Source organism: Rana temporaria, chromosome 9 (assembly GCF_905171775.1).
Source record: "Rana temporaria chromosome 9, aRanTem1.1, whole genome shotgun sequence".
Lineage (NCBI taxonomy): Eukaryota > Metazoa > Chordata > Amphibia > Anura > Ranidae > Rana > Rana temporaria.
In genome coordinates, this window is record NC_053497.1 from 53,548,693 (window position 1) to 53,573,909 (window position 25,217).

The following is a 25,217-nucleotide window of genomic DNA, read 5'->3' on the forward strand; positions in this document are numbered from 1 at the left end:
CCGACGGGAAGATAGAGAACCCTGCTCTCTATTTTCTCGTTTCCCGGCAGAGTGTTTCCTGCCGAGAAAACCGGTCGTCTGTATGCTTACCTGTCCGAAGGTAAACCTACGCATGCTCGATAAGAGTTCGACGCATGCACGGTAGCATACAAGTTTAGTGTGAGGTGTAGCAAGATGGCGGCGACGGCATCGAATGTGACGAGCACCGGCTCGTCGTAGTCGATGACGTCACCGCGTTCTTGCCATTCAAAAGAACGGTGGTTCTTTTGAATGGCCGTCTGTATGCACGGCTTTGCAAGACAAGCGTGCCAGGAATCCTGTCAGGAAACCAAGGGTTTTTTTTCTGACGGGATTCCCGGCCGTGTGTACAGGGCTTTATGCTCTTGACTTCTGGTCAACCTGGAGTGAGAAAATCACTGGAGATTAACAACGTACATTATAACAAGGGGAGAATATTTACTATTGTCACTTGTTAGGCCCCGTACACACGACCGAGTTTCTCGGCAGAATTCAGCCAGAAACTCGATCGGAGCTGGATTCTGCCGAGAAACTCGGTCGTGTGTACACTTTTCAGCGAGGAAGCCGACGAGGAACTCGTCGGGCCAAATAGAGAACATGTTCTCTATTTCCTCGTTGTTCAATGAGGAAAGTTGGCCCGCCGAGATCCTCGGCGGCTTCAACACTGAACTCGACGAGGAACTCGATGTGTTTGGCACGTCGAGTTCCTCGGACGTGTGTACGGGGCCTTATAATGTAATTATCCATGCAAGGAAGCAGCATACTTGAAGGAAACCAGTGGCCCACTGGGGCCCCTTAAGCACAGACATGAACTTGTATGGCATGCAAAGGACTCACATTACTGGTTCCATTTCAGGTGGTGTGATGAACCCATTGGTTCACACCGGGATCATCAAATTTTCAGTTGGACCTTAGTTTGGGCAATTTATTTGTTTAACTATGATTACAAACAGAGGGTCAAAACAGAATATTACAAAATGAATCTGCCAAACAAGAGTTACATCCAACATGTTGCTTAACACTAAACATTTCTAAACAAGCTTTCAGAATGACCAATACTGGCAATATGTCTCTTTGAGGACAGGTTGGGGGAGGGACCATGTTAGTAAGTGTATTTAGGAAGATCGCAATGTCCTGCTAAGCCATTCTGAAAAAGATATTCCCAGACACACTTTCAACAATGGACCGAGGTCTGACAGTCTTCATCCTTCTAGGTCTGGGTGTAGCTGGTAAGAGACATGGAATAACGAAAAAAAATGTTTGTATTCATGAGTTATTTAACTGTTACCAATAAAGGCAACAATATAAACAGTTTTGTATTAATGCATCATTTACCCTTGTTTAAAATATTATTATTCAACAAAATATGTAGATTTTTATGTGTGTATATTACAAAAGTAATTTTAACATTAACACCTGGCAGCGTAGAATTTTCTACCTCCATCCTATTGTTCCTATAGGCTAAAATTTGTTGGAATAAATTGGAACAGTTTTTTTTTCATCAATTCTAATCCTAGATGTGGATATTTATAAAGGTTCTAATTACTATTAGCTGTTTTGTTTGTGTTTTCATACAGTTTATTTATGCTCTCAGTATTTGTTGCCATTTATCTCCTATTGAATTCCAAGTCAAAATAATGTATGACAGCCCATTTTAGAAAACGCAATGAACCTATGCTTTAGGCTCCATTCACACCTAGGCGACAAAACGCCCGACGCTCGATACGCTGGAGGGGCGAATTTCCTTTGCTGTCTATGAGATGGTTCACATCTCACGCCGAACGCCGTATGCCGTACGCCTGAAAACAAGTCCCGGACCCTTTTTTTCAGGCGGCATTGGCGTTTGGCCATAGACAGCAATGGAAATGATTTGTGAAAAAAAAAAGTTACACAAATCGCGGCAAAATACGCCGCATACGTGGCGTTACAATGTGAATGCAGCCTAAGGATTAGGGATGATTTAGGGATGCTTTAGGACTGGGGATGAGCGAACACCCTGCCGGTTCTGTTTGATCAGGGAAAAAGTTCTAGCGAACCTGCAAATCCTATTAAAGTCTATGGGACACGAACATGAAAAATCAAAAGTCCTAATTTTAAAGACTTATATGCATGTTATTGCCATAAAAAGTGTATGGGGACCTGTGTACCTTGTGGGGGACATGTATCAATGCAAAAAAAGTCCCCCCCCCACCCAGTTTTTTAAGGGGAACACCATGCCAAAATAAAATAAAAATTGGCATGCCAGGAAAAGCGCGGGGGGAGGGGGGGAGTGAGTGCCTGGTATGAATTTTGGTGGAGGACCCCACGCCGTTTTTTTTTTTTCATTTCGGCGTGGAGTTCCTCTTAAAATCTATACCAGACCCAAAGGACCTGGTATGGATTTTGGGCGGGACCCCACAACGTTTTTTTTCTTAATTCTGTCAAAGGTGTCCCCTTAACCATTTCAATAAGCTGTATTACATGTATATTCTTTGCACTGCGTTATATACACTACACTGACTGCACCATATACTCTGCACTGTATTATACAGTATATACTACACTGACTGCACCATATACTCTGCACTGTATTATACAGTATATACTACACTGACTGCACCATATACTCTGCACTGTATTATACAGTATATACTACACTGACTGCACCATATACTCTGCACTGTACTAACCCTCTCATACCTAAGCCAATTTATGACATTTGGTGTTTACAAGTTAAAATCCGTATTTTTTTCCAGAAAATTACTTAGAACCCCAAACATTATATATATTTTTTTAGGAGAGAATCTAGAGAATAAAATGGCGATTGTTGCAATTTTTTATGTCACACAGTATTTGTGCGGCGGTGTTTCAAACCCAACTTTTTGGGAGAAATTTACTTTCATGAATTTTATAAAAATGAAAAAGTAAAGTTAGCCCAATTTTTTTGCATAATGTGAAAGATGATGTTACGCCGAGTAAATAGATACCAAGCATGTCACGCTTTATAATTGCACGCCCTCGTGGAATGGCGACAAACTACGGTACCTAAAAATCTCCATAGGCGACGCTTTAAACTTTTTTTACGGTTACCAGGTTAGAGTTACAGAGGAGGTCTAGAGTTATTGCTCTTGCTCTGACGATCGCGGTAATACCTCACATGTGTGATTTGAACACCATTTTCATATGTGGGCGAGACTTCCATATGCGTTTTCTTTGTTGCGCAAGCTCGCGGGGAGGGGGGCGCTTTAAATTTTTATTTATTTATTTTTATTTATTTTATTTATTTGTATAATATTAAATAGTTTTTTTTTTACATTTTGATCACTTTTATTGCTGTCACAAGGAATGTAAACATCCCTTGTGACAGTAATAGGTGGTGACAGGTACTCTTTATGGACGCTGCTTCCGTGTTTACATTGCAGAGACTGAATTAAAGCCGTTTGCAGCTTAGTTTCAGTCTGTGCCTGGACACTGGAGGCGCCGGATCGAGGATCGGGTCTCCCGGTGGGAGGGGAGGCCCGGTCAGAGCAGCGAGAGGGGGCGGGAGGGGGGGATGTCCCCTCCAGCTCCTCCGGCATAACAACCGAGCGGCTTCGGTTGTAACAACCGAGCCGCATCGGTTGTTATGTCTGGATAGCCAATCGCCGGCTCTCTACGGGCATCATCCCGGTATAACCCCTGAAAGCCGAGGACGCATATATGCATACGCTCGGCGTGAAAGGGATAAATATACTACACTGATTGCACTATATACTCTGCACTGTGTTATATATACTAGACATACTGCACTATATACTCTGCACTGTATTATATATACTACACTGACTGCACACTCAATCCACTAACTACCCTGCCTAATCTCCCTCTTAATTCACACTATACACGGCCGCCGAGTAAGCACTCTTATATTGTGTGGAGCGTGGACTTAGCCCCTGAGCCATGATTGGCCAAAGGTACCCTGCCTTTGGCCAAAAAAAAAAGTTGCCAATCAGTGCCCACAAATGGGCACTGACTGGCAACATGGGTAGATCAGTGCTGCCCCAAAGTGTCCATCAGTGCCACCCCAGTGTCCATCAGTGCCACCCCACAGTGCCCATCCATGCCCAGTGCCCACCTATCAGTGCCCATCTGTGCCACCCATAAGTATCCATCAGTGCCACCCATAAGTGCCGCCCATGAGTGCCCATCTGTGCCACCTATGAGTGCCCAGTGCCGCCCATGAGTGCCCATCAGTGCTGCCCATGAGTGCCTATCAGTGCCGCCCATGTGTGCCCATCAGTGCCGCCTATTTGTGCCCATCAGTGCCGCCTATGTGTGCCCATCAGTGCCGCCTATGTGTGCCCATCAGTGCCGCATACCAGCGCCGCCAATCAGTGCCACCTCATCTGTGCCCGTCAGTACTACCTCATCGGTGCCCATCAGTGCCGCCATATCAGTGCCCGTAATTGAAAGAGAAAACGTACTTATTTACAAAAAAATTAACAAAAAAAAATAAAAACGTCTTTTTTTAGTTGTTGCGCAAAAAAAAAATCGCAGAGGTGATCAAATACCACCAAAAGAAAGCTCTATTTGTGGGTAAAAAAGGACGCCAATTTTGTTTGGGAGCCACGTCGCACGACCGCGCAATTGCCATTCAAAGTGCGACAGTGCTGAAAGCTGAAAATTGGCTTGGGCGGGAAGGTGCGTAAGTGCCTGGTATGGAAGTGGTTAACCACTTCCATACCAGGTACTTACGCAGCTTCCCGCCCAAGCCAATTTTCAGCTTTCAGCACTGTCGCACTTTGAATGGCAATTGCGCGGTCATGCTACACTGTACCTAAACAAAATTGGCGTCCTTTTTTCCCCACAAATAGAGCTTTCTTTTGGTGGTATTCGATCACCTCTGCGATTTTTTTTTTTTGCGCAACAACTAAAAATAGGCTGAAAATTTGGAAAAAAAATTACGTTTTTATTTTTTTCTGTTAATTTTTTTGTAAATAAGTTTTCTCTTTCAATTACGGGCACTGATATGGCGGCACTAATGGGCACCGATGAGATGGCACTGATGGACATCGATGAGGTAGTACTGACGGGCACAGATGAGGTGGCACTGATTGGCGGCGCTGGTATGCGACACTGATGGGCACACATAGGCGGCACTGATGGGCACACATAGGCGGCACTGATGGGCACACATAGGCGACACTGATGGGCACACATAGGCGGCACTGATGGGCACTCATGGGCGGCACTGGGCACTCATAGGCGGCACAGATGGGCACTCATGGGCGGCACTGATGGATACTTATGGGTGGCACAGATGGGCACTGATAGGTGGGCACTGGGCATGGATGGGCACTGTGGGGTGGCACTGATGGACACTGGGGTGGCGCTGATGGACACTGGGGTGGCGCTGATGGACACTGGGGTGGCAGCACTGATTTTTGTCAGGTTGCCAGTCAGTGCCCATTTGTGGGCACTGACTGGCATCTTTTTTCTTTATGCTTTTTTTTTTATTTTTTAGACTTTTTTTATTTATTTTTTTCTGCCATTTTTTTTTTTTTTGCCCACCCTGGTGCTCCAGGGTGGGCATCCCTGGTGGTCCAGTGTGGCGATCCGAGGGGGGGCTGCGCTGATAAACAATCAGCGCTAACCCCCCCTGTCAGGAGAGCCGCCGATCGGCTATCCTCTACTCGCGTCTGTCAGACGCGAGTGAGGAAGAGCCATCGACGGCTCTTCCTGTTTACATCGTGATCAGCCGTGGTTGGACACGGCTGATCACGTGGTAAAGAGTCTCCGCCGGAGGCTCTTTACCGAGATCGGAGATGCAGGGTGTCAGACTGACACCCCGCATCACCGATCGCCGCGATGCGCGCCCCCACGGGCGCGCGCGGCATGAAATCCTGCAGGACGTTCTAGAACGTCCTGTCAGGATTTCATAACCACTTCCCGGACGTAAATCGGCCATAGGCCGGGCGGGAAGTGGTTAAATTACATTTTTTTTAAACGTCGCTTTTTTCATGCCGAAAAATGATCGTGTGTACGCGGCATTAGATTTACAGCGACTGCACTTGCAGTGCACTTGTACTGCAAAGTGGATTTGCCTTTCGTAAATAACCCCCAATATTCTTATTGCTAGAAGCTCTTGACAGGTCACAGCAATAAGCTGGACCAACGTGGGCGAGCTCAAAGGGAGAAGAAAGGACAGTATCCCTGCTGTGTGTTTTGTATTACAGATCTACAAGCCATCCGCGGGCAGCAACAGCCGTGTGATTGGCCGCCGAGAGGAGCCGCTGATTGGCCAGAAGACCGCCGAGCCTCCCGCGCTGTGAGGCTATATAAGGATCCAAGCGCGGCGGCTTTTTCAGTCAGCTCCAGTCAGAGGAGCAGCGCTGCACGGCTTCTGTCATGAAGCGCCGCGCAACAGGAGACCGTGAGGCACTCTTATGCCGACTGCTGGAGAAAGCAGAAGGCATGGGGGGTGAGGAGTGGCTGCGCCAGTGTCTGGAAGGGGAGAATGTTCCAGCTTCCCCTGCGCCCACTCCCTCACTGCCAATGACGGACTCCGCTGCCTCTGGGAGCGGGACAAGAAAGCAGCCCTTAAGAAAGAAAAAGGGCAAGAGTGCAGCTGCCTCCCCTCAGCCAGCAGGTCCGAGGAAAGTTGGCAGGCCTGTCACAAAGGGTGCACCTCGGAAGAGGGGGTGCAGCGCTTCTCCCCCATCAGCTGTGGAGGCGAGTGAGCAGTCATTGGAAGATAAAGGTATGTTACCTGAAATGTCACAGTTTGCTGTGTTAGTAGACTCCTTATCCAATGTTTTAAATCAGTTCAAAGGGGCACATGCTAGTGGTGCTGGGGAGGCTACACAGAGGGCACAGGTGTCTGGTGCAGGGAATGCTCAAATGAATATTGGTGCTGGGCAGAGTCCGCAGCTGCTGGGTAAGACAGCCAAAAGTTATCAGTGTGCACAGGTGTCTGGTGCTGATTATGGTTTGCATTCTGACAGAGAGGTTATGGATAATGATGACATACATTGTACAGCTGACATCAGTGCCGTGTGGCAGGACTGGTGTATGCCTGCTAGTCAGGATACCAAAAAATTGATGTCAGTTAAAGGTGTCAACCATCCTGACATGGTGAATCCCACGGTCCCTCTCAGGTTGTCAGCTGCAACGGTTGGCGAGTCCTCATTTAAGGAACCTCTTCCATGCGTTCTGTCCCCGCTAGGTTTCCATCTGCCTAAAGCGGTTAAAGACAAGATCTGGAAGGGTGAGTTTCTGGATTTATTGTCACTACTACCTGCTTCCAAAGAATTCTTAGCTAAATCAGAGAAGCAATCTGGTGACAGGACTGAGGAGGATAGGAGGAGAGCTATTCCAAAGACATTTCAGAATTGGCTGCAAGCATTTTGCATCTATGCTGCAGTGCTGGGGGAACGGTTTCCGGAAAAATGTTCCGGTCTTTTCCAGCATGTCGACATAATAGCTGAAGCTTTTCGCCATTTTGGCGGATCAGCTTGGTTCGTGTACGACGAAAACTTCCGGCAGAAGCTGGCGGTCCACCCTTCACTTAATTGGGGGTCAAAGGACGTGGGCTTGTGGCTCAACCTGATGTTGCCCACTAAACCACAGTTCGCGCCTAGGCCATTATCCAACCCGGCGCAGAATACCCTGCGCAAAGGTTTTTGCTTCGCCTTTAATGAAGGCCAGTGCAAATATCTGGCGAATTGCAGGTATAGACATGAGTGCTCCTACTGCAATGGTACTCACCCAGCATGCAGGTGTTTTCGCAAGTCATCCGCAACCGCTCACCAGTCATTGCATGGAAAGGGCATCGACACCAGTGAGCCTAATAAGAATGCGCCCGTGGTTAGAGCTTTACCCAGACCGCAGGAGGGCGGCTCTCTTAATTAACGGTTTCAAGGACGGTTTTTTAGTGCCTTCCTTCCAAGGGTCAGGCTGTAAAATATTTTCTAATTTACTTTCGGTTCGCACGCATGAGAGTGTGGTGCAAGAGAAAATCGCCAAGGAATTGGCGGAGGGCAGGATTGCCGGCCCCTTCTCGGTTCCCCCATTTGTTAATTTCCGTTTATCCCCGCTAGGGATAGTCCCTAAGAAGGAAGCAGGTACTTACAGAATGATCCACCACTTATCGTACCCTCCGAAATCCTCGTTGAATGACGAGGTGGCGGATGTGGTTGCCCCAGTTTGCTACTCATCTTTTGACGAAGCCCTGGTAATGTTACGGCAAATGGGACAAGGTTCCTTGATGGCAAAAGCGGATATCAAGTCGGCTTTTCGCCTTCTCCCAGTACATCCGCAAGGTTTTAATTCACTAGGTTTTCATTTCCATGGCGAATATTTCTTTGACAAGTGCATGCCCATGGGGTTCTCCCTATCCTGTTTCTATTTCGAAGTTTTCTCCACCTTCTTACACTGGGTCTTGTCCACAAGATTCCCCCATGGGGCTTCCCTCCACTACTTGGATGACTACCTTTTCATCGGGACTAAGGGAACTGACGAATGCTTGGAGGCCTTACAGGCGTTCTGCGAAATTTGCAAGGATTTTGGTGTGCCCCTGGCACACGAGAAGACTTGTTTCCCTACCACATCAATAGAGTTCCTGGGCATAATGATAGATTCCGTGAACATGGAGTTTAGGCTACCTGATCAAAAATTACAAAAAATGAGGTTGTTGATTGTCTCTTTTCTGGCTAGGAGGAAAGTTCTCCTGAGAGAAGCCCAGTCTCTGCTGGGGCTGTTTGCCTTTGCAGCCAGAGTCATTCCCATGGCCAGGGTGTTCTCCCGCAGATTTTCTTTGTCCATTCGGGGGTTGAGTAATCCACATGCGCACATCCGTTTGTCTAAAAGTATTAAGGAGGATCTGAGGATTTGGGATGCTTTTTTAAGCAATTTCAATGGTGCCACAGTGTGGCAACAGGATTTTGAAACTAGCAGTCAGTTAGAATTTTTTACGGACGCCGCCGGGTCAGTGGGCTTTGGTGCCTTTCTGAATGGACGATGGTGTGCTGCCAGGTGGCATGAAAGATGGTTGCAGGCAGAAATTCTGCAGAATTTAGTTCTCTTGGAACTATTCCCAGTCATAGTAGCGGTGGTAATTTGGAAGGACTCCTTTTCAAACAAAAGAATACTTGTGCACACGGATAATAAGGGTGTCTTCTTTGCAGTGAACTCGTTATCTTCCAAGTCTGTACCAGTACTTAAATTATTGCGGTTTTTAGTATTACACTGTATGCGTTTTAATATATGGCTAAAAGCTGAACACATAGCAGGCATACATAATAACATCGCCGATGCCTTATCTCGTCTACAGCTGGAAAAATTTCGGGAGTTGGCACCGTCGGCAGAGCAGCAGGGGACCCCTTGCCCAGATTTCCTCTGGGGCTTAATATGGGAATAATCCTCCGCAATCTTAGGAATTCGGTATCCAGCAAGACTTGGCTAGACTACACGAGTTCATGGTCAAGATGGTGTGCCTTTTGTCATGAAGGCGGTGTGGACCCTTTGAATGTCACTTCTTATGTAGCGCTAACCTTTTTATCTTCCCTTATACAGTCAGGCCTGAGTCCGGCATCAGTGAGCAAGATATTGGCCGGAGTTTCTTTTTTCTTGAAATTTGCAGGCCTGCCGGCTTTAAATTCCTTTTTTCAGGTGTCACAAGTCCTTAAAGGTTTTAGAAGATCCAGGCCTTCTAGCGATGTGAGGCGTCCCATCTCGGTCTCATTGTTGGTTGATCTCATTGGTGCCCTCGACAAGGTATGTGCTTCCAGGTTTGAGTCTCTTCTGTTTAAGGCGGCTTTTTCGGTCCCCTTCTTTGGAGCTCTCAGAGTTGGCGAGTTTACTGCCGCTAACAAAAGCTCCTTGTCTTTCCTTAGATCGGATCACGTCTGCGTTAGAGAAGATTGTTTGTTTATTTTCCTGTGTAGGTCCAAGACGTTTCCTATCGGTAGAGGCCGGTGGTTCTCGCTATCCAGTTCTCCTATCGGAGCGTTGTGCCCAGTGCGGCTCGTGAGAGAATACATGCTCGTTAGGCCCTCGGCAACAGCTTCTTTCTTCATCCATAATGATTTGTCCCCTTTAACTAGGTTCCAATTTTCGGCGGTTTTCTCCTCTTGTCTCAAGCAGTTGAAGTTATCAGGTTTTCGCTTTTCGTCCCACTCTTTTAGAATTGGGGCGGCCACCACAGCAAGCTCCCTTGGCCTTTCAGAGGATAGATTGAAACATATTGGTCGATGGGATAGTTCTAGATATAAATTGTATGTACGTCCGGAACTGTTAACATTGTAATTTTTCTCTTTCAGATCGAGCCAGGAAAGTGGTGTGGGTTATAGGCCACTCATACGTGTTTTGGGCCGCCAAGCATTCGGAGTCCAGATCCTATTCAACCAATCTAGGTCTCGACTCTAATTCCTTTTTAGTTCTATGGTCAGGTGTTAGGGGCCTTCGTTGGCGCCAAGTCAGGGATCATTTGTCCTATTTGTCTACTATTTGGCCTGCCCCTCAAATTTTAGTTATGCATGCTGGCGCTAATGACCTTGGCAAATTCGGTACATGGGACCTTTTGTGCGAAATGAAGAGGGACCTTAATTTGATAAAGCTCATGTTTCCCTCTGCGGTTTTGGCATTTTCAGAGATGATTCCTAGGTTGCTGTGGTCTCCTCTTAGTGGTCTGTTCTATTTGGACAGGATTCGGAGGAGACTAAATAGAACTATGCACAGTTTTCTGACCACGGCTGGCGGAGTGTCCTTCCGCCATTCGGAGTTAGAGGGTTTTATCCCAGGTCTGTTTAGAAATGATAAGGTGCATTTGTCTCCAATACGCCTAGATATTTTCAACATGGGCCTGCAAAGTTTGATTGAATCAGCCACGGTGTTGGGGGGGCCTCAACCGGCAGATGCTCTGCGGGTCTCGGCCGGTGGGGAATAGTCGTCCAGCTTTGCTGGATGGACACCATTTAATTCCTGTTAAAACATATCTTAGCCAAGATGGCTTATTTAATTATTTATGTATTTAATTATTTATTTATTTATTATTTATTAAAGTTGTAACCCCCCGTTTATGGATAGCACCGTGGCCGATTTATACCACTAATAAAGGTGTTGGATTATATTTGGTGTTATGTTTTTTATTTATGTATTTAATTATTTATTTATTATTTAGTATTTACATACCTTTGTGCTAGCCCATGACAGGTCACAGCAATAAGCTGGACCAACGTGGGCGAGCTCAAAGGGAGAAGAAAGGACAGTATCCCTGCTGTGTGTTTTGTATTACAGATCTACAAGCCATCCGCGGGCAGCAACAGCCGTGTGATTGGCCGCCGAGAGGAGCCGCTGATTGGCCAGAAGACCGCCGAGCCTCCCGCGCTGTGAGGCTATATAAGGATCCAAGCGCGGCGGCTTTTTCAGTCAGCTCCAGTCAGAGGAGCAGCGCCCACCCTCCCGCCCCTATTTTCTGTCCAAAGTCACGAGGTTATCCTTAGGGGAATAGTCGTCCAGCTTTGCTGGATGGACACCATTTAATTCCTGTTAAAACATATCTTAGCCAAGATGGCTTATTTAATTATTTATGTATTTAATTATTTATTTATTTATTATTTATTAAAGTTGTAACCCCCCGTTTATGGATAGCACCGTGGCCGATTTATACCACTAATAAAGGTGTTGGATTATATTTGGTGTTATGTTTTTTATTTATGTATTTAATTATTTATTTATTATTTAGTATTTACATACCTTTGTGCTAGCCCATGTGTATATAATGTAAACATTCAAAAGAGTTTTACATTTTAAGAAACCTTTTAATGTCATTCCTTTTCTCACAGCTCAGACTGCAACAACCACGACTCAGCACCGAATGAATGTGTACACCCAGGTCTGTGTAGCCCCGTCCCAGCTGGAAACTACCCAGATTGTGTCCCATCCGCTGATCTTTACCAGAGATGTCCCACTTCGGCTTGCCATTACAGCCGAGAAGAATGAAACTAGGTGCACAGAGCTTTCCATCAACCCTTGTCCTGATCCAGAGCTGCTGGTCACAGTGTTCACAAACACAAGCTACAATGATAAGACATACACCTATTCTAAGACAGTCACTGGCGGACTTAGACTAGAATTTCTTATTGGCGACAGAATTGCTATTTTCTACCAAAACCAGACGGCAGGAGAAGGCCAGGCTTTACTATATTTAGATTACTATTATGCTGACTCTAACGAACAAGAATCTCTAAGTAAAAGGGGAAACACTTCAAATGTTACCCTTCGGCTCATAGCTGCCAAAACTGTTACGTTGCCTAATGGAGGAGGAGAGACTGGTGGGCATTCTGGATCCGGGAATGTACAACCTGCACTGTGTAAGTAAAAAAATGTTAACAGGAAAGTATTGGTAATTAGACATGTGCACAGAAATTGTTTTCGTATTATTTTATTCCTTTTCGTATCGTTCCGTAGGTTAGTTTCCGTTCGTTTTTCGTAAGACGCCCGTTTTCCTGTTCGTTCTCGTTCGTTTTTCGTACGACGCGATTTTTTCGTATTCCGATCGTTTCGTATCTTGGTTATCGTTTTATTTTCGTACATGCGGAATGGTTCGTTATTCTGTTTAATTCATGTTCGTTACTAGTGTTGAGCGGAATACGCCATATTCGATTTCGCGATATATCACGAATATATAGACGAATATTCGTGAAATATTCGCTAAAATCGAATATTCGTGATATTTTATAAAAAAAAAAAATGTTGCGAAATTTCGCTAATGCGAATGCGAAATTGATTGCGAAATTTTGACAACTGTGGTAGGAGAACTCTGATTGGCTCTGATGCAAAAGAAGAGCAGAGAAAGTATTTGCGAATATTCGGAAATCGAATATTGGTGATATTTTATCGAAATTTTGCTAATGCGAATGCGAAATTGATTGCGAGATTTTGACAACTGTGGTAGGAGAACTCTGATTGGCTCTGATGCAAAAGAAGGGCGGAGAAAGTATTCGCGAATATTCGGAAATCGAATATTCGCGATTGCGAATATTCGGCAACATAAAAGGATCGCCTCAGCTTAGCTACTCGGCCCAGGGTCTCTAATCATAGCAGCAATGCTTTTAGACGTCGATAGGATGTGATCTGTTTTAAAAATAAATTTGAAAAAATACGAATATTCGGAATAGCGAATTTTGACCGCGAAATTCGAGTTATTCGCGAATATTCTAATATGCCATATTCGTAACGAATATTCGAAATGCGAATATTCGTGAGCAACACTATTCGTTACTTGTTAGACAATAATTTTCGTGAATTTTCGTCATTTTGTACTTTCGTAAATATATTGCGGGATTCGCGGCACTTTCAACACGCGGCTCATCCATATTAACTATTGTTAAGCCCCATACACGTTCGTTCGTTTTTTAAACTCCATCAGAAAACCATTTTTGGGTTCAAAAGTCTGGCCAACTGATCTCCCTTCAGACGAAAATCCACAGAAAAGTTTATTTGGCTTTACTGTACTACTGTACTCAGCACAAAAGAGAAGCTGCTTCACTAACTAACTACACTCACTGCCCATTCAAAAAAAAAGAAAATGACATCTATAACAAAAAAAATTTAGTATTTTTTTTTAATCCTTTTTCTGTTCGTATGTTCATATGACATCTATAACAAAAGATTTGCATTCTGTATTTTGAAACCAAATTACGAACAGAAAAAAGGAATTCAAAATACAGAATGCAAATCTTTTGTTATAGATGTCATATGAACATACAAACAGAAAAAGGATTCAAACAAAATACAGAATGCAAATCTTTTGTTATAGATGTCATTTTCGTTCTTTTGCCGTTTTCGTTTTGTCGTATTTTCGTCAGATCGTTCGTTCGTATTTGCGGTTGTTCGTTATGCGGCTCATTCGTAATCCCGTCGTTTTCGTATTTTGGTGCTTTAATTTTGTCGTATGTACACATTATTCCGCGGGTACGAAAATGAACATTTTCGTACGAAAATGACATTCGTACGAACGGGAATGCACATATCTATTGGTAATACCAGGATAACAAATGTTGTCTATATACAAGAGGCATGTGTATTCTCACTTCAATCTTGCTGTACATTGTGTATTTCTTCCAGACCTGTGCAGTAAACCAGTCTGAAACTTGGCCATTGTGCAGGAGCTTCCTGTAATAAAGACTAGTGGTCACTGCTGCTCTCTCCTTGGGCAGGATGACTGGTCTTGTCTCCACCCCCTCCTGTATTTTTTCCAGGCAACCTGTAGTGGGTGGAGATAGCTGGGACCCGCCCACAGCTCTGCTCTTTGCACAGACTAACTGCAGCAGACTGATAATGTTACAGCTACTATTACAAGGTAATTACTAGACATGTGTGCCAATAAATTCGTTTTTTTCGTTTGTTATTTTCTTTTGTTTTTTTTCGTAAATTCGGGAAATTCGAAAAATGCTTTTTTTTCGTTTTTGTTTCATTCGTTTTTTTTTTTCGTAAATTCGGAAATTTAAAAAACAATTTTTTTTTCGTTTTATTCGTTTTTTTGCTTTTTTCGTAAATTCTGGAAATTTTTGGATTTCCGAAAAAATAATTTTCCGTATTTCCGAATAAAACGAAAAATATTTTTTTCGGAAATTCGGAATTTTCGAATTTCGAATTTTTACATTTCCGAAATTTCGAATTTTTGACATTTTGAATTTTTCAATTTTCGAAATTTCAAATTTTTCGAAATTTCGAATTTTTCCAATTTCGATTTTCATATATTTTAATTTTCGAAATTTCGATTCTCGTATTTTTCAATTTTCGAAATTTCGAAATACGAAAATTCGGAAATACGAAATTTCGAAATTTTGAAAATTGGAAAATTCGAAATTTTCGAATTTCTAATTTTTCAATTTCAAGATTCGTAAATACGAAAATTCGTAAATACGGAAAATCGTAAATACGAAAATTCGAAATTCGGAAATTGAAAAATTCGAAATTTGAAACATTTTTCAATTTTCGAACTTCGATTTTTTTCAATTTTCAAACTTCAATTATTTCAATTTTCGAAATTTCGAATATTCGAAATTTGAAAAATTCGAAATTTGAAAAATTCGAAATTTGAAAAATTCGAAAATTGAAAAATTGAAAAATGAAAAAATTCGAAAATTGAAAAATTGAAAAATGAAAAATGAAAAAATTCGAAAATGAAAAATTCGAAATTGGAAAAGTGAAAAATTCGAAAATTCAAAAATTGAAAAATGAAAAAATTCGAAAATTCGAAAATTCAAAAATTCGAAAATTCAAAAATGGAAAAATTCAAAAATTCGAAAATTCGGAATTTCGAAAATTCTAAACCAAAATTTTTTCGGATTTCCGAATTTCCGAAAATCTTAATTTCCGAAATTCGGAAATACGAAAATTCGGAGAAAAAACCTTAAATACGAAAATTGGTAAGTTCGTAAATACGAAAATTCGGAGAAAAAACCTTAAATACGAAAATTGGTAAATTCGTAAATACGAATTTTTTGTATTTTTTTTAATCCTTTTTCTGTTCGTATGTTCATATGACATCTATAACAAAAGATTTGCATTCTGTATTTTGAAACCAAATTACGAACAGAAAAAAGGAATTCAAAATACAGAATGCAAATCTTTTGTTATAGATGTCATTTTCGTTCTTTTGCCGTTTTCGTTTTGTCGTATTTTCGTCAGATCGTTCGTTCGTATTTGCGGTTGTTCGTTATGCGGCTCATTCGTAATCCCGTCGTTTTCGTATTTTGGTGCTTTAATTTTGTCGTATGTACACATTATTCCGCGGGTACGAAAATGAACATTTTCGTACGAAAATGACATTCGTACGAACGGGAATGCACATATCTATTTCGAAATTTCGAATTTTTGACATTTTGAATTTTTCAATTTTCGAAATTTCGAATTTTTCGAAATTTCGAATTTTTCCAATTTCGATTTTCATATATTTTAATTTTCGAAATTTCGATTCTCGTATTATTCAATTTTCGAAATTTCGAAATACGAAAATTCGGAAATACGAAATTTCGAAAATTGAAAAATTCGAAAATTCGAAATTCGAAATTTTGAAAATTGGAAAATTCGAAATTTTCGAATTTCTAATTTTTCAATTTCAAGATTCGTAAATACGAAAATTCGTAAATACGGAAAATCGTAAATACGAAAATTCGAAATTCGGAAATTGAAAAATTCGAAATTTTAAAAATTTTTCAATTTTCGAACTTCGATTTTTTTCAATTTTCAAACTTCAATTATTTCAATTTTCGAAATTTCGAATATTCGGAAATTGGAAAATTCGAAAATTGGAAAATTCGAAATTTGAAAAATTCGAAATTTGAAAAATTCGAAATTTGAAAAATTCGAAATTTGAAAAATTGCAAAATGAAAAAATTCGAAAATTGAAAAATTGAAAAATGAAAAAATTCGAAAATTGAAAAATTCGAAATTGGAAAAGTGAAAAATTCGAAAATTCTAAAATTCAAAAATTCAAAAATTCGAAAATTCGAAAATTGAAAAATTCGAAAATTCAAAAATTCGAAAATTCAAAAATGGAAAAATTCAAAAATTCGAAAATTCGGAATTTCGAAAATTCTAAACCAAATTTTTTTCGGATTTCCGAATTTCCGAAAATCTTAATTTCCGAAATTTGGAAATACGAAAATTCGGAAAAAAAAACTTAAATACGAAAATTGGTAAATTCGTAAATACGAATTTTCGTAAATACGAAAATTTGTAAATTCTAAATTTTCGGAAGTCCGAAAATTCGTAAATACGAAAATTCGTAATTAACGAATTTCGGAATTTTCATAAAAAACTAATTAGAAACAAAACTAATTGCACATGTCTAGTAATTACTAGGTTGTGGAAGAGCTTGCTGTTAAAGAGGACCTGCACTGTGTAACCTGTGCCCAAAAACATGGCAAGTAGAGGGCAAAAAATAAGACGCCAGAATTGTCTGTAAGCTTCCAGCAACTGTTCTTTTCCCATTACTGACGTACTGACGTACTGTGCTTTGTTCTGCACTGTGTATGTGTGGGGAGGCTACCATCTTTATACAAGCAGGGCTTTCTTTCATCATATAAGGCCCCTTTCACATGGGTGGACCAATCAGGTCTGCCTGTCAGTTTTTTAGGCTGACCCAAAGTGGACCATCCATTGCCCTATATGGAGTGGCTGATGTCCGTTGACACCCGCCGACATCCAGTCCAATCCTATCTGCTAAAAACAGATGGATGGGGGATCCGTTTCCCAGCCGTCTGGCGGATCGGATCTGATGACAGTCTGATTGAAAGGACAGGCAACCCGTTTCTATACAACCGCCCATAGAGGAAAGCAGGCTGTGTCCGTGTCCCTTCTGCATCAGTGGAGTGGACACGGACCTGTCATCCGTCTGCACAGCGGTGATCAGCAGACAGATTCCCCGCTAAGCAGGTGGACCTGCTGCTGGAGTCCGCCCATCTGAAAGGGGCCTTATGCCGCATACAGGCGATCGGACATTCCGACAACAAAAGCGTGTTTTTTTTTACGATGGATGTTGGCTCAAACTTGTCTTGCATACACACGGTCGCACAAATGTTGTCGGAAATTCCGATCGCCAAGAATGTCGGTCACATACAACACGTAGGACGGCACTATTAAAGGGAAGTTTAATACCAGTCGTGTTAGTAGAAGTTTGGTGCGAGACGATTCGCGCTTTTCAGCCTCGTGCTTTTCAGTCCGTTACAACGTGACGAATGTGCTATCTCCATTGCGAATGCTAGTTTTACCAGACCGAGCATTCCGTCTCGTACTTGATTCAGAGCATGCATGGCATTTTGTATGTTGGAATTGTCTACACACGATCGGAATTTACGAGAACGGATTTTGTTGTCGGAAAATTTGAGAACCAGCTCATACATTTTTGCTGTCAGAAATTCCGACAGAAAATGTCCGATGGAGCCTACACACAGTCAGAAATTCCGAGCGTGTGTAGGCGGCATTAGAGTTGCCCCCCTCCTTTCCCTTCTTGCCTGGTGATTTCATGACTGAACAATCAAAAATTAACAGGAGAAATCCAGTAAGCACATAATGGATGAAACAGAAGCAAGAAGATGCCTACTCAGGTACAGCTTCCTGCAGAACAAGTCTGGTGAGGCTTGCAGGGAGAGGCAGCAGTAATGTAGATGACCTCATAGTGCAGATAGAACTATCAGGCTGTAGGCACTGGAGTGCATTGCTATATACTGTATATCAAGGAATTTAAAATAAATGAAATCTTTCAGAGTACCACTTTTGCACATGTGGGTGGGTGCAGCTTGGCGTGGCAGCAACAACATACACTCAGTCCAGGTCCAAATAGTGGCACTTGTATTGAGGTAAAGGCAAAACAGTTCAGAAGAGGCCCAACACGGGAACACTCAGATTCCAACAGCATGTAGCGAAGAAGGTATCAGCCAAACTGACAATATCTGTCAGGAAGGGCAGAACGTGGCCTGGCTGTTGTGAGCTCAAAACGTGAAGATGTCCAAGGAGATTGCAGAGCCCTAAGATTTCACTAGTCATCTGGAAACTTTCCTCTTTCCGTTGCTAATATAGTCCCTGACAGACTTGTGACCTGTCCCTACACTACCCAAACACTTAAAGAAACTCTGCCACACTTAAGATGGGCGCTAAAGTCACATTGGCGGCCATCATCCAATCGGATCACTGCCCCAGAGACCATAGAGGAACCATGTTCCTCTTGACTTCCTCACCCTCTGCACTGCCGCTGCAGTTGAGTGCCATTCGCAGTGAAAACATCAAACCAGTGGCGTAGCGTGGGTTGTCAGCGCCTGGGGTGAGGCAAGTAATTTGTGCCCCCCTGACCCATGGACTTACCTATTTTCAGCAATCTCTGGTCTGGTCACATGATCCACTATGTGAGACAGCAGTGGCTGTAGGGAAGAGGAGAGCTTGCTTGATAATGACTGGTAAAGCCTGGAGTGGTGACATCATCATATGTTCCTATGTCCCATCTATTGTTGGCGCTCCCTCCTCTTCACACTCGTGACAGCGCCCCTCTAAATTTTGCGCCCGGGGCGGTGGCCCCCCTCGCGCCCCCTATGCTACACCACTGCATCAAACTACAGCTGCCTACACCCAATCAACATTTGTAGATGTTTTCTCCAATATAGCAAGTATCCACTTTTGAGTTCTAGCCCTCTTTGAATACAGAGATGCTTTGAGATACTAATGAGCCTGTCATAACTAACCGTGACCCATTAGCAGCTCATCTACATTTACACTGCCTACTCTTCTTACTTCTTACTCACTTACATGCTCTGCTCTAGTCTTCTGCTGCATACACACGATCGGACATTCCGACAACAAAACCATGGATTTTTTTACGACTGAATGTTGGCTCAAACTTGTGTTGCATACACATGGTCACACAAATGTTGTCGGAAATTCCGAACGTCAAGAACGCGGTGACGTACAACACCACGACAAGCTGAGAAACATTAAGTTCAATGATTCCGAAGCATGTGTCGAATTGATTCCGAACATGCATAGGATTTTTGTGCGTAGGAATTGGCTACAGACGATCGGAATTTCCGACAAGATCTTTTGTTGTCGGAAAAATTGAGAACCAGCTCTCAAACATTTGTTGTCGGAAATTCCGACAGCAAATGTCCGATGGAGCCTACACAAGGTCGGAATAACCGACTAAAAGCTCACATCGAATATTTGTTGTTGGAAATTCCGATTGTGTGTACGCGGCATTCCAGTCTTCTATATTACACTTCATTTTGTTGCCTCCTTTCCTTCCCCAATATAATTTAATATCCAACCCTGTCTCAAAGCACTCTTCTCCTACTGCAGTCCAATTTCAATCACCCTGTACACATTCCGAGCTTTCTAACCCTCAACACTCAGCATCCACTCCTAAAATGTCCCCATTCATAAACACACACACATCTGCTAGTCTATTTACAATTCAGATCAGGGTGAATGCTGGAGCAAATGGGGATAACCATTAAAGTAATAGTAAAGCTTAAATTTTTTATTGAAATATTAAACATGTCATACTTACCTGCTCTGTTCACTGGTATTCTACAGGGCAACCTTGATCCTCCTCTTCTAGAATCCCCCGCTGGCGACCCTGGCTCCTTCTCTTTGGCGACTGCCCCCATAGAAAGCCGCTTCCTATTGGGCCACTCATGCAGGCTTGCTTCCAAGCTGCCATGTCTTCGTCTTTAGACACAAACAGAGCAGCTTGGCCCGCCCCCACTCCCTCATCACAGAATTTGATTGACAGCAGTGGGAACCAATGACTCCCACTGCTATCAATCTGCCCAGTGAGGAGGGAGAGAGCTAAGAGAGACACTGCTCTCGTACACAGTGCTGGCTCAGGTAAGTGTAAGGGGGGGGGGGGGGGCTGGATCCTGTGGCACAGAAGTTTTTTTACCTTAATGCATTGAATTAAGCCTCGTACACACGATCAGTCCATCCGATGACAACGGTCTGAAGGACCGTTGCCATCGGTTAACCGATGAAGCTGACTGATGGTCCCTTGCGCCCACACACCATCGGTTAAATAACCGATCGTGTCAGAACGCGGTGACGTAAAACACAACGACGTGCTGAAAAAAATGAAGTTCAATGCTTCCAAGCATGCGTCGACTTGATTCTGAGCATGCGTGGATTTTTAACCGATGGTTGTGCCTACTAACGATCGGTTTTGACCTATCGGTAAGCAATCCATCGGTAAAATTTAAAGCAAGTTGACTTTTTTTTTAACCTATGGTTAAATAACCGATGGGGCCCACACACGAACGGTTTTGACCGATGAAAACGGTCCATCAGACCGTTGTCCTCTGGTTAACCTATCAGGTGTACGAGGCCTTAAGGTTAAAAAGAAAAAAACTTAGGGCTTTAGAATCAATTTACACCAAGTTTTATTTTTGAATATGTATTGACTAACAGGACAATTATTCATTTTTTTCCACAGATCACAGAGTACTCTTGGGAATAATCACACTGATGCTGCTTCCATTATTTCTTCTTAGCTGATTGCCCAGTGGCCCCTTAATGTAAGTTCTGGAGGAAGAGTGCAAACCATTCTCACTATCACACTGTATTTTATTATGTAATGCCACTGTGTTTCTTAAAAGGGTTGGTTCACCCAAAAAGGGACATGGATGGATGCTGGTGAGCAGAATTGCCCAATTGCTCATTCTTCTCATTCATCCGTTGTTAAGGACGCGGCGGCCGGCTTTCCAGCCTGCTCCTTTACAACCAGCTATTCACTGGTTATTACGGACACCGACAGCCTACCGCTTAAAGAAAAAAACGCTGGGCACTGGCACTTATGCCCCATACACGAAAAAAACTATGGTTTTCCTAACGGAATTCCTCTCAAGCCTGCCTTGCATACACATGGTCACACAAAAGCTCTGTGAACTTTTGACTGCCAAGAACGCGGTGACGTACAACACTACGATGAGCCAAGAAAATGAAATTTAATGCTTTTGAGCATGCGTCGACTTGATTTTGAGAATGCATGCTTTTTTCCCGTCAGAAAAACATACAGACGAACAGTTTTCCCGCCAGGATTCTTTCCTGATGGGATAAAAGAGATCCTGCACTTTTTTTTTGGCAGTTTGCCTGTGGGATAAAGTCAGATGGAGCATACACATGGTCGGGATTCCCGACGAAAAGCTCTCATCGCAGTTTTTCCAACAGAAAAACCGGTCGTGTGTACGGGGCATAAGTGTTTAGCAGAGTTTAGGAGAGTTTGAACGTTTAGGACTTGTCAGCATTGTTTTCTGCTCCTAGAAACTGAAACCTCAAAAATGCTTGTAGACTAAAATAATGTCCATGAACACATAGGATAACACTATTTGCTTCTAGAAGCAGAAACAAAATGCTCAAAAGCTGCTGCTAGGAGTGTTTATTTTTTTAAAAGGGGGCTGTAAAGGTATATATTTTATATATATATATTATATATATATATATATATATATATATATATACCGGTGTATATATATATATTTTTTTTTTAAATAACAAACATGTCATACTTACCTCCACTGTGCAGTTAGTTTTGCACAGAGTGGCCCCGATCCTGGTCTTCTGGGGTCCCTCGGCGGCTGTCTCAGCTCCTCCCCGCAAGAGCTACCCCCTTTTTGGGAAGCGTTCTCCCAAAGGGGGTTAGCTTGCGGGCGCACTCCCGTGATATAGCCGGCGGCTATAGCCACCAACTGTATCACCAGCTCCGCCTCCTTCATTGATTTTATTGACAGCAGTGGGAGCTAATGGCTGTGCTGCTATCAATTTACAAGCCACCTCAAGCTGGGGGAAACAATCGCAGGAACGAGCCCACAAAGTTTCGTGGCTTATGTAAGTAAAACAGGGGGGCTGAGAGGCCCGAGATTGCAAGGTGTTTTTTCACCTTAATGCATAGTATGGATTAAGGAGAAAAAACACGAACCTTTACAACCCCTTTAAGCTAGTGTGCATGGGGCCTTAATCATAGTGGGTTGGGCCACCTAAAAGTGTTATTTTTTTTTTTTTTTATGCCGATGTAACCTGGTTGGCTTGGCCAGCTCCCGCATTTGTATATATCCAAAAGACCTCTGCCAAATCTCCCTATTTTTTAAATTCGGTATCTGTCTATCTGGGGGTTTTAGGTGTTCTCTTTGCCTCTCCTGTTGTATTCTCCATAAATAAAAAATAAATAAATTACAATATATATATATATATATATATATATATATACGTGTAGCGCTACCCCCGGAGGAGCCGCTGAATGATTTGGGACCGGCCTACTAAACCACCCTGGCAGTGTCTAAGGGTGCAACTGTGAGAATAGTAACAGTGAGTGGAGGTCCAGACATCCAATAAAGAGTTTTCAATGCTTTATTGTCCAGGCCAAACACGGCCAACATCAACATGCATTAGGAAGGTCAAGGTGGATGAAGGAAGAAATAAAATCATGTGGTATCAGGCCTGGATTTAGAACTGAGCAATACACTGCTCTGCATTAAACCGAATGTATACACATTGCCACTCTACTCGGAGTGGGTAAAGTGCCCCCGGACAGACCCCTATAACAGGCCTGGCAGCCAGAGCGTCACTCTGAATAGTACTGGGAGGAACAGGTCTCTCACACAGACCTGTCTCTAGGGCCCCTGCCACAGGCCAATTTCAATCGAGGACTTAAGTAAATAAGGACAGAGAATCCTCCCAGTAAACTTCTTTTGCAAATGGTCCCCGGATGACAGCAAGCATACCTGTCAGTGGTCCGGACACCCGATCCCAAACTAGGATCCTTTCAGTAGGCCTCGGAACCCAGTGGAGCACGGGGGTCCCTTCTCTCATCAGGAAGAGGTTTGCTGCAAAGTTCAGCTCTGGCCAGGTGGGCCATGCCGGCGGGGTCCATGGATGCGCGTACCCTGAAGGTGGGTACCGCACCTGGAACGGGGACCCCGCGGAAAGTTTTCGACGCATGACCTCTCTCACAGATATACCCTCCCCCAGCATGCCCCGCGAGGGAAAACATCCTCTAATTGGCTGCTGGGAGAAGATCTGTTCTGCCAGAACCCCCCCCTAGCGCCAGCTGCCGGCCAGGGGTGGCACTGCACTCCCTGACCACAGTCTGACCCAGTGGAATTTCCAGAATGACAGAGATCATCAAATTTAGACAACATTTGAATGGGAGCAGGGTAACTCTCCCGTTCCCCACTGAATTAAAGCGTAGTGCCCATGCTGAAAGCAAGGGGGCGCTACATATATATATAAAAAATCTCACACATAGGTTGGACTTGATGGACTCGTGTCTTTTTTCAACCTCACCTACTATGTAACGGGAACAGCAGGATTCTTATAGTAACCACAGCATGTGTGAAGACCTGGGAACTCAAGTGCTGATATATATCACAGACAGTTTTCCAAAGAGAAAGAAACATAGGAAACTGTCAAATGGTTTACCCCTCCAGCCTCTACCAAAAGATGAAATATCAGGTTTGGGTGTACTGTCCCTTTAAATCCTTGACCCGAATGCTAAAATGGACCTAGACCCTAATGCACATTACCCTAACCCCTGATACTTACATAACCCCTATTGGTTTCTAACCTGTAAATGTGAAAAAGTACTTGTATAGCCCCATGACAACATTGTTAAGTGGAACATCTGATCACTGCCCTGAGATCAACATACCAGGATTTTGGAGCAAAGACTAAATTGTTATCAGTTTATGTGTTTATGTGTTTTGTGTGTACTATATTCTGCTCATATCATTTCTCTTATATCTCTTTACAGATCACTAGAATATATAATATCTTTAGCAAAAGCAGACGCATCAAAGACTCCAGCTGCCACATATAGCAATGCAAACATATTCCAATTTCTTACAGTCAAATAACAAACTATGTTCCTACAAATGTTTTGTATGTCTGAAACTTTTGTTGCATAGTACACATATTTTGTTTTGTTCTTTTCTAAAACAGGAAATGATATTTGAAAACTGCAATTGCTTAATCAAATGTATACATTATTCCCTTCATTTTTTTAAAAAAACAGCAAAATGTCAATGACTTTGTAAGTTTTCTAGATTAAAAAATAATAAAATAAATCGAAGGTAAGGTAAGTGTGTATATTATTATTATTATTATTACTATTATAATGCAGGATTTATATAGTGCCAACAGTTTACGCATCGCTTTACAATATAAGAAGGAGTCAATACAGTTATAATACAATAAAAAACAAGAGCATTAAGAGGGCCCTGCTCAGAAGAGCCTACAATCTAATAGGGTGGGGCAGGTGGTACAAAAGGTTGCAACTGTGGGGAATGAGCTGATGGAAGTGGTAAAAGATTAGTTGGAGACGTGAGCTTCCCTGAACAGTTTTCAGGGATCGCCTGAAGGTAGCAAGAATAGGGGAGGTAGTGAGTTTCAGAGGATGGGAGAGGCTCTGGAGAAATCCTGGAGACGAGCATGAGAGGAGGAGACAAGAGAGCTTGAGAGTAGGAGGTCTTGAGAAGAGAGGAGAGGTCAGTTTAGGTTTTTTTTTGAGACAAGATTGGTGATGTAGCTTGGGGCAAAGTGTGAATGGCTTTTTATGTTGTGGTTAGTATTTTGGATTAAATTCGCTGGGTGATTGGGAGCCAATGGAGGGATTGGAGGAGAGGGTTGGCAGACACTGAGCGGTTGGTAAGGTGGATAAGTCTGGCAGCAGAATTCATAATAGACTGAGAAGGGAGTTG

General features: G+C 42.9%; 1 protein-coding gene across 1 annotated transcript; it reads left to right on the forward strand.

Annotated features, from left to right (window-relative positions):
- The first annotated feature begins 1,142 nt into the window (after positions 1-1,142).
- Positions 1,143-24,594, forward strand: LOC120913517. The gene is made up of 4 exons (XM_040323492.1): positions 1,143-1,247; positions 11,820-12,347; positions 20,960-21,041; positions 24,272-24,594. Exons 1-3 carry the CDS (start codon positions 1,199-1,201, stop codon positions 21,019-21,021), a joined length of 639 nt encoding a protein of 212 aa, XP_040179426.1. The 5' UTR covers positions 1,143-1,198; the 3' UTR covers positions 21,022-21,041; positions 24,272-24,594.
- The last annotated feature ends 623 nt before the right edge of the window (positions 24,595-25,217 follow it).

Coding starts and splice junctions, on each gene's coding strand:
- LOC120913517 (XM_040323492.1), top strand. CDS start 1,199: ATGGACCGAGGTCTGACAGTCTTCATCCTTCTAGGTCTGGGTGTAGCT. Junction 1,248..11,819: donor TCTAGGTCTGGGTGTAGCTG/GTAAGAGACATG, acceptor CTTTTCTCACAG/CTCAGACTGCAACAACCACG. Junction 12,348..20,959: donor GAATGTACAACCTGCACTGT/GTAAGTAAAAAA, acceptor TTTTTTCCACAG/ATCACAGAGTACTCTTGGGA.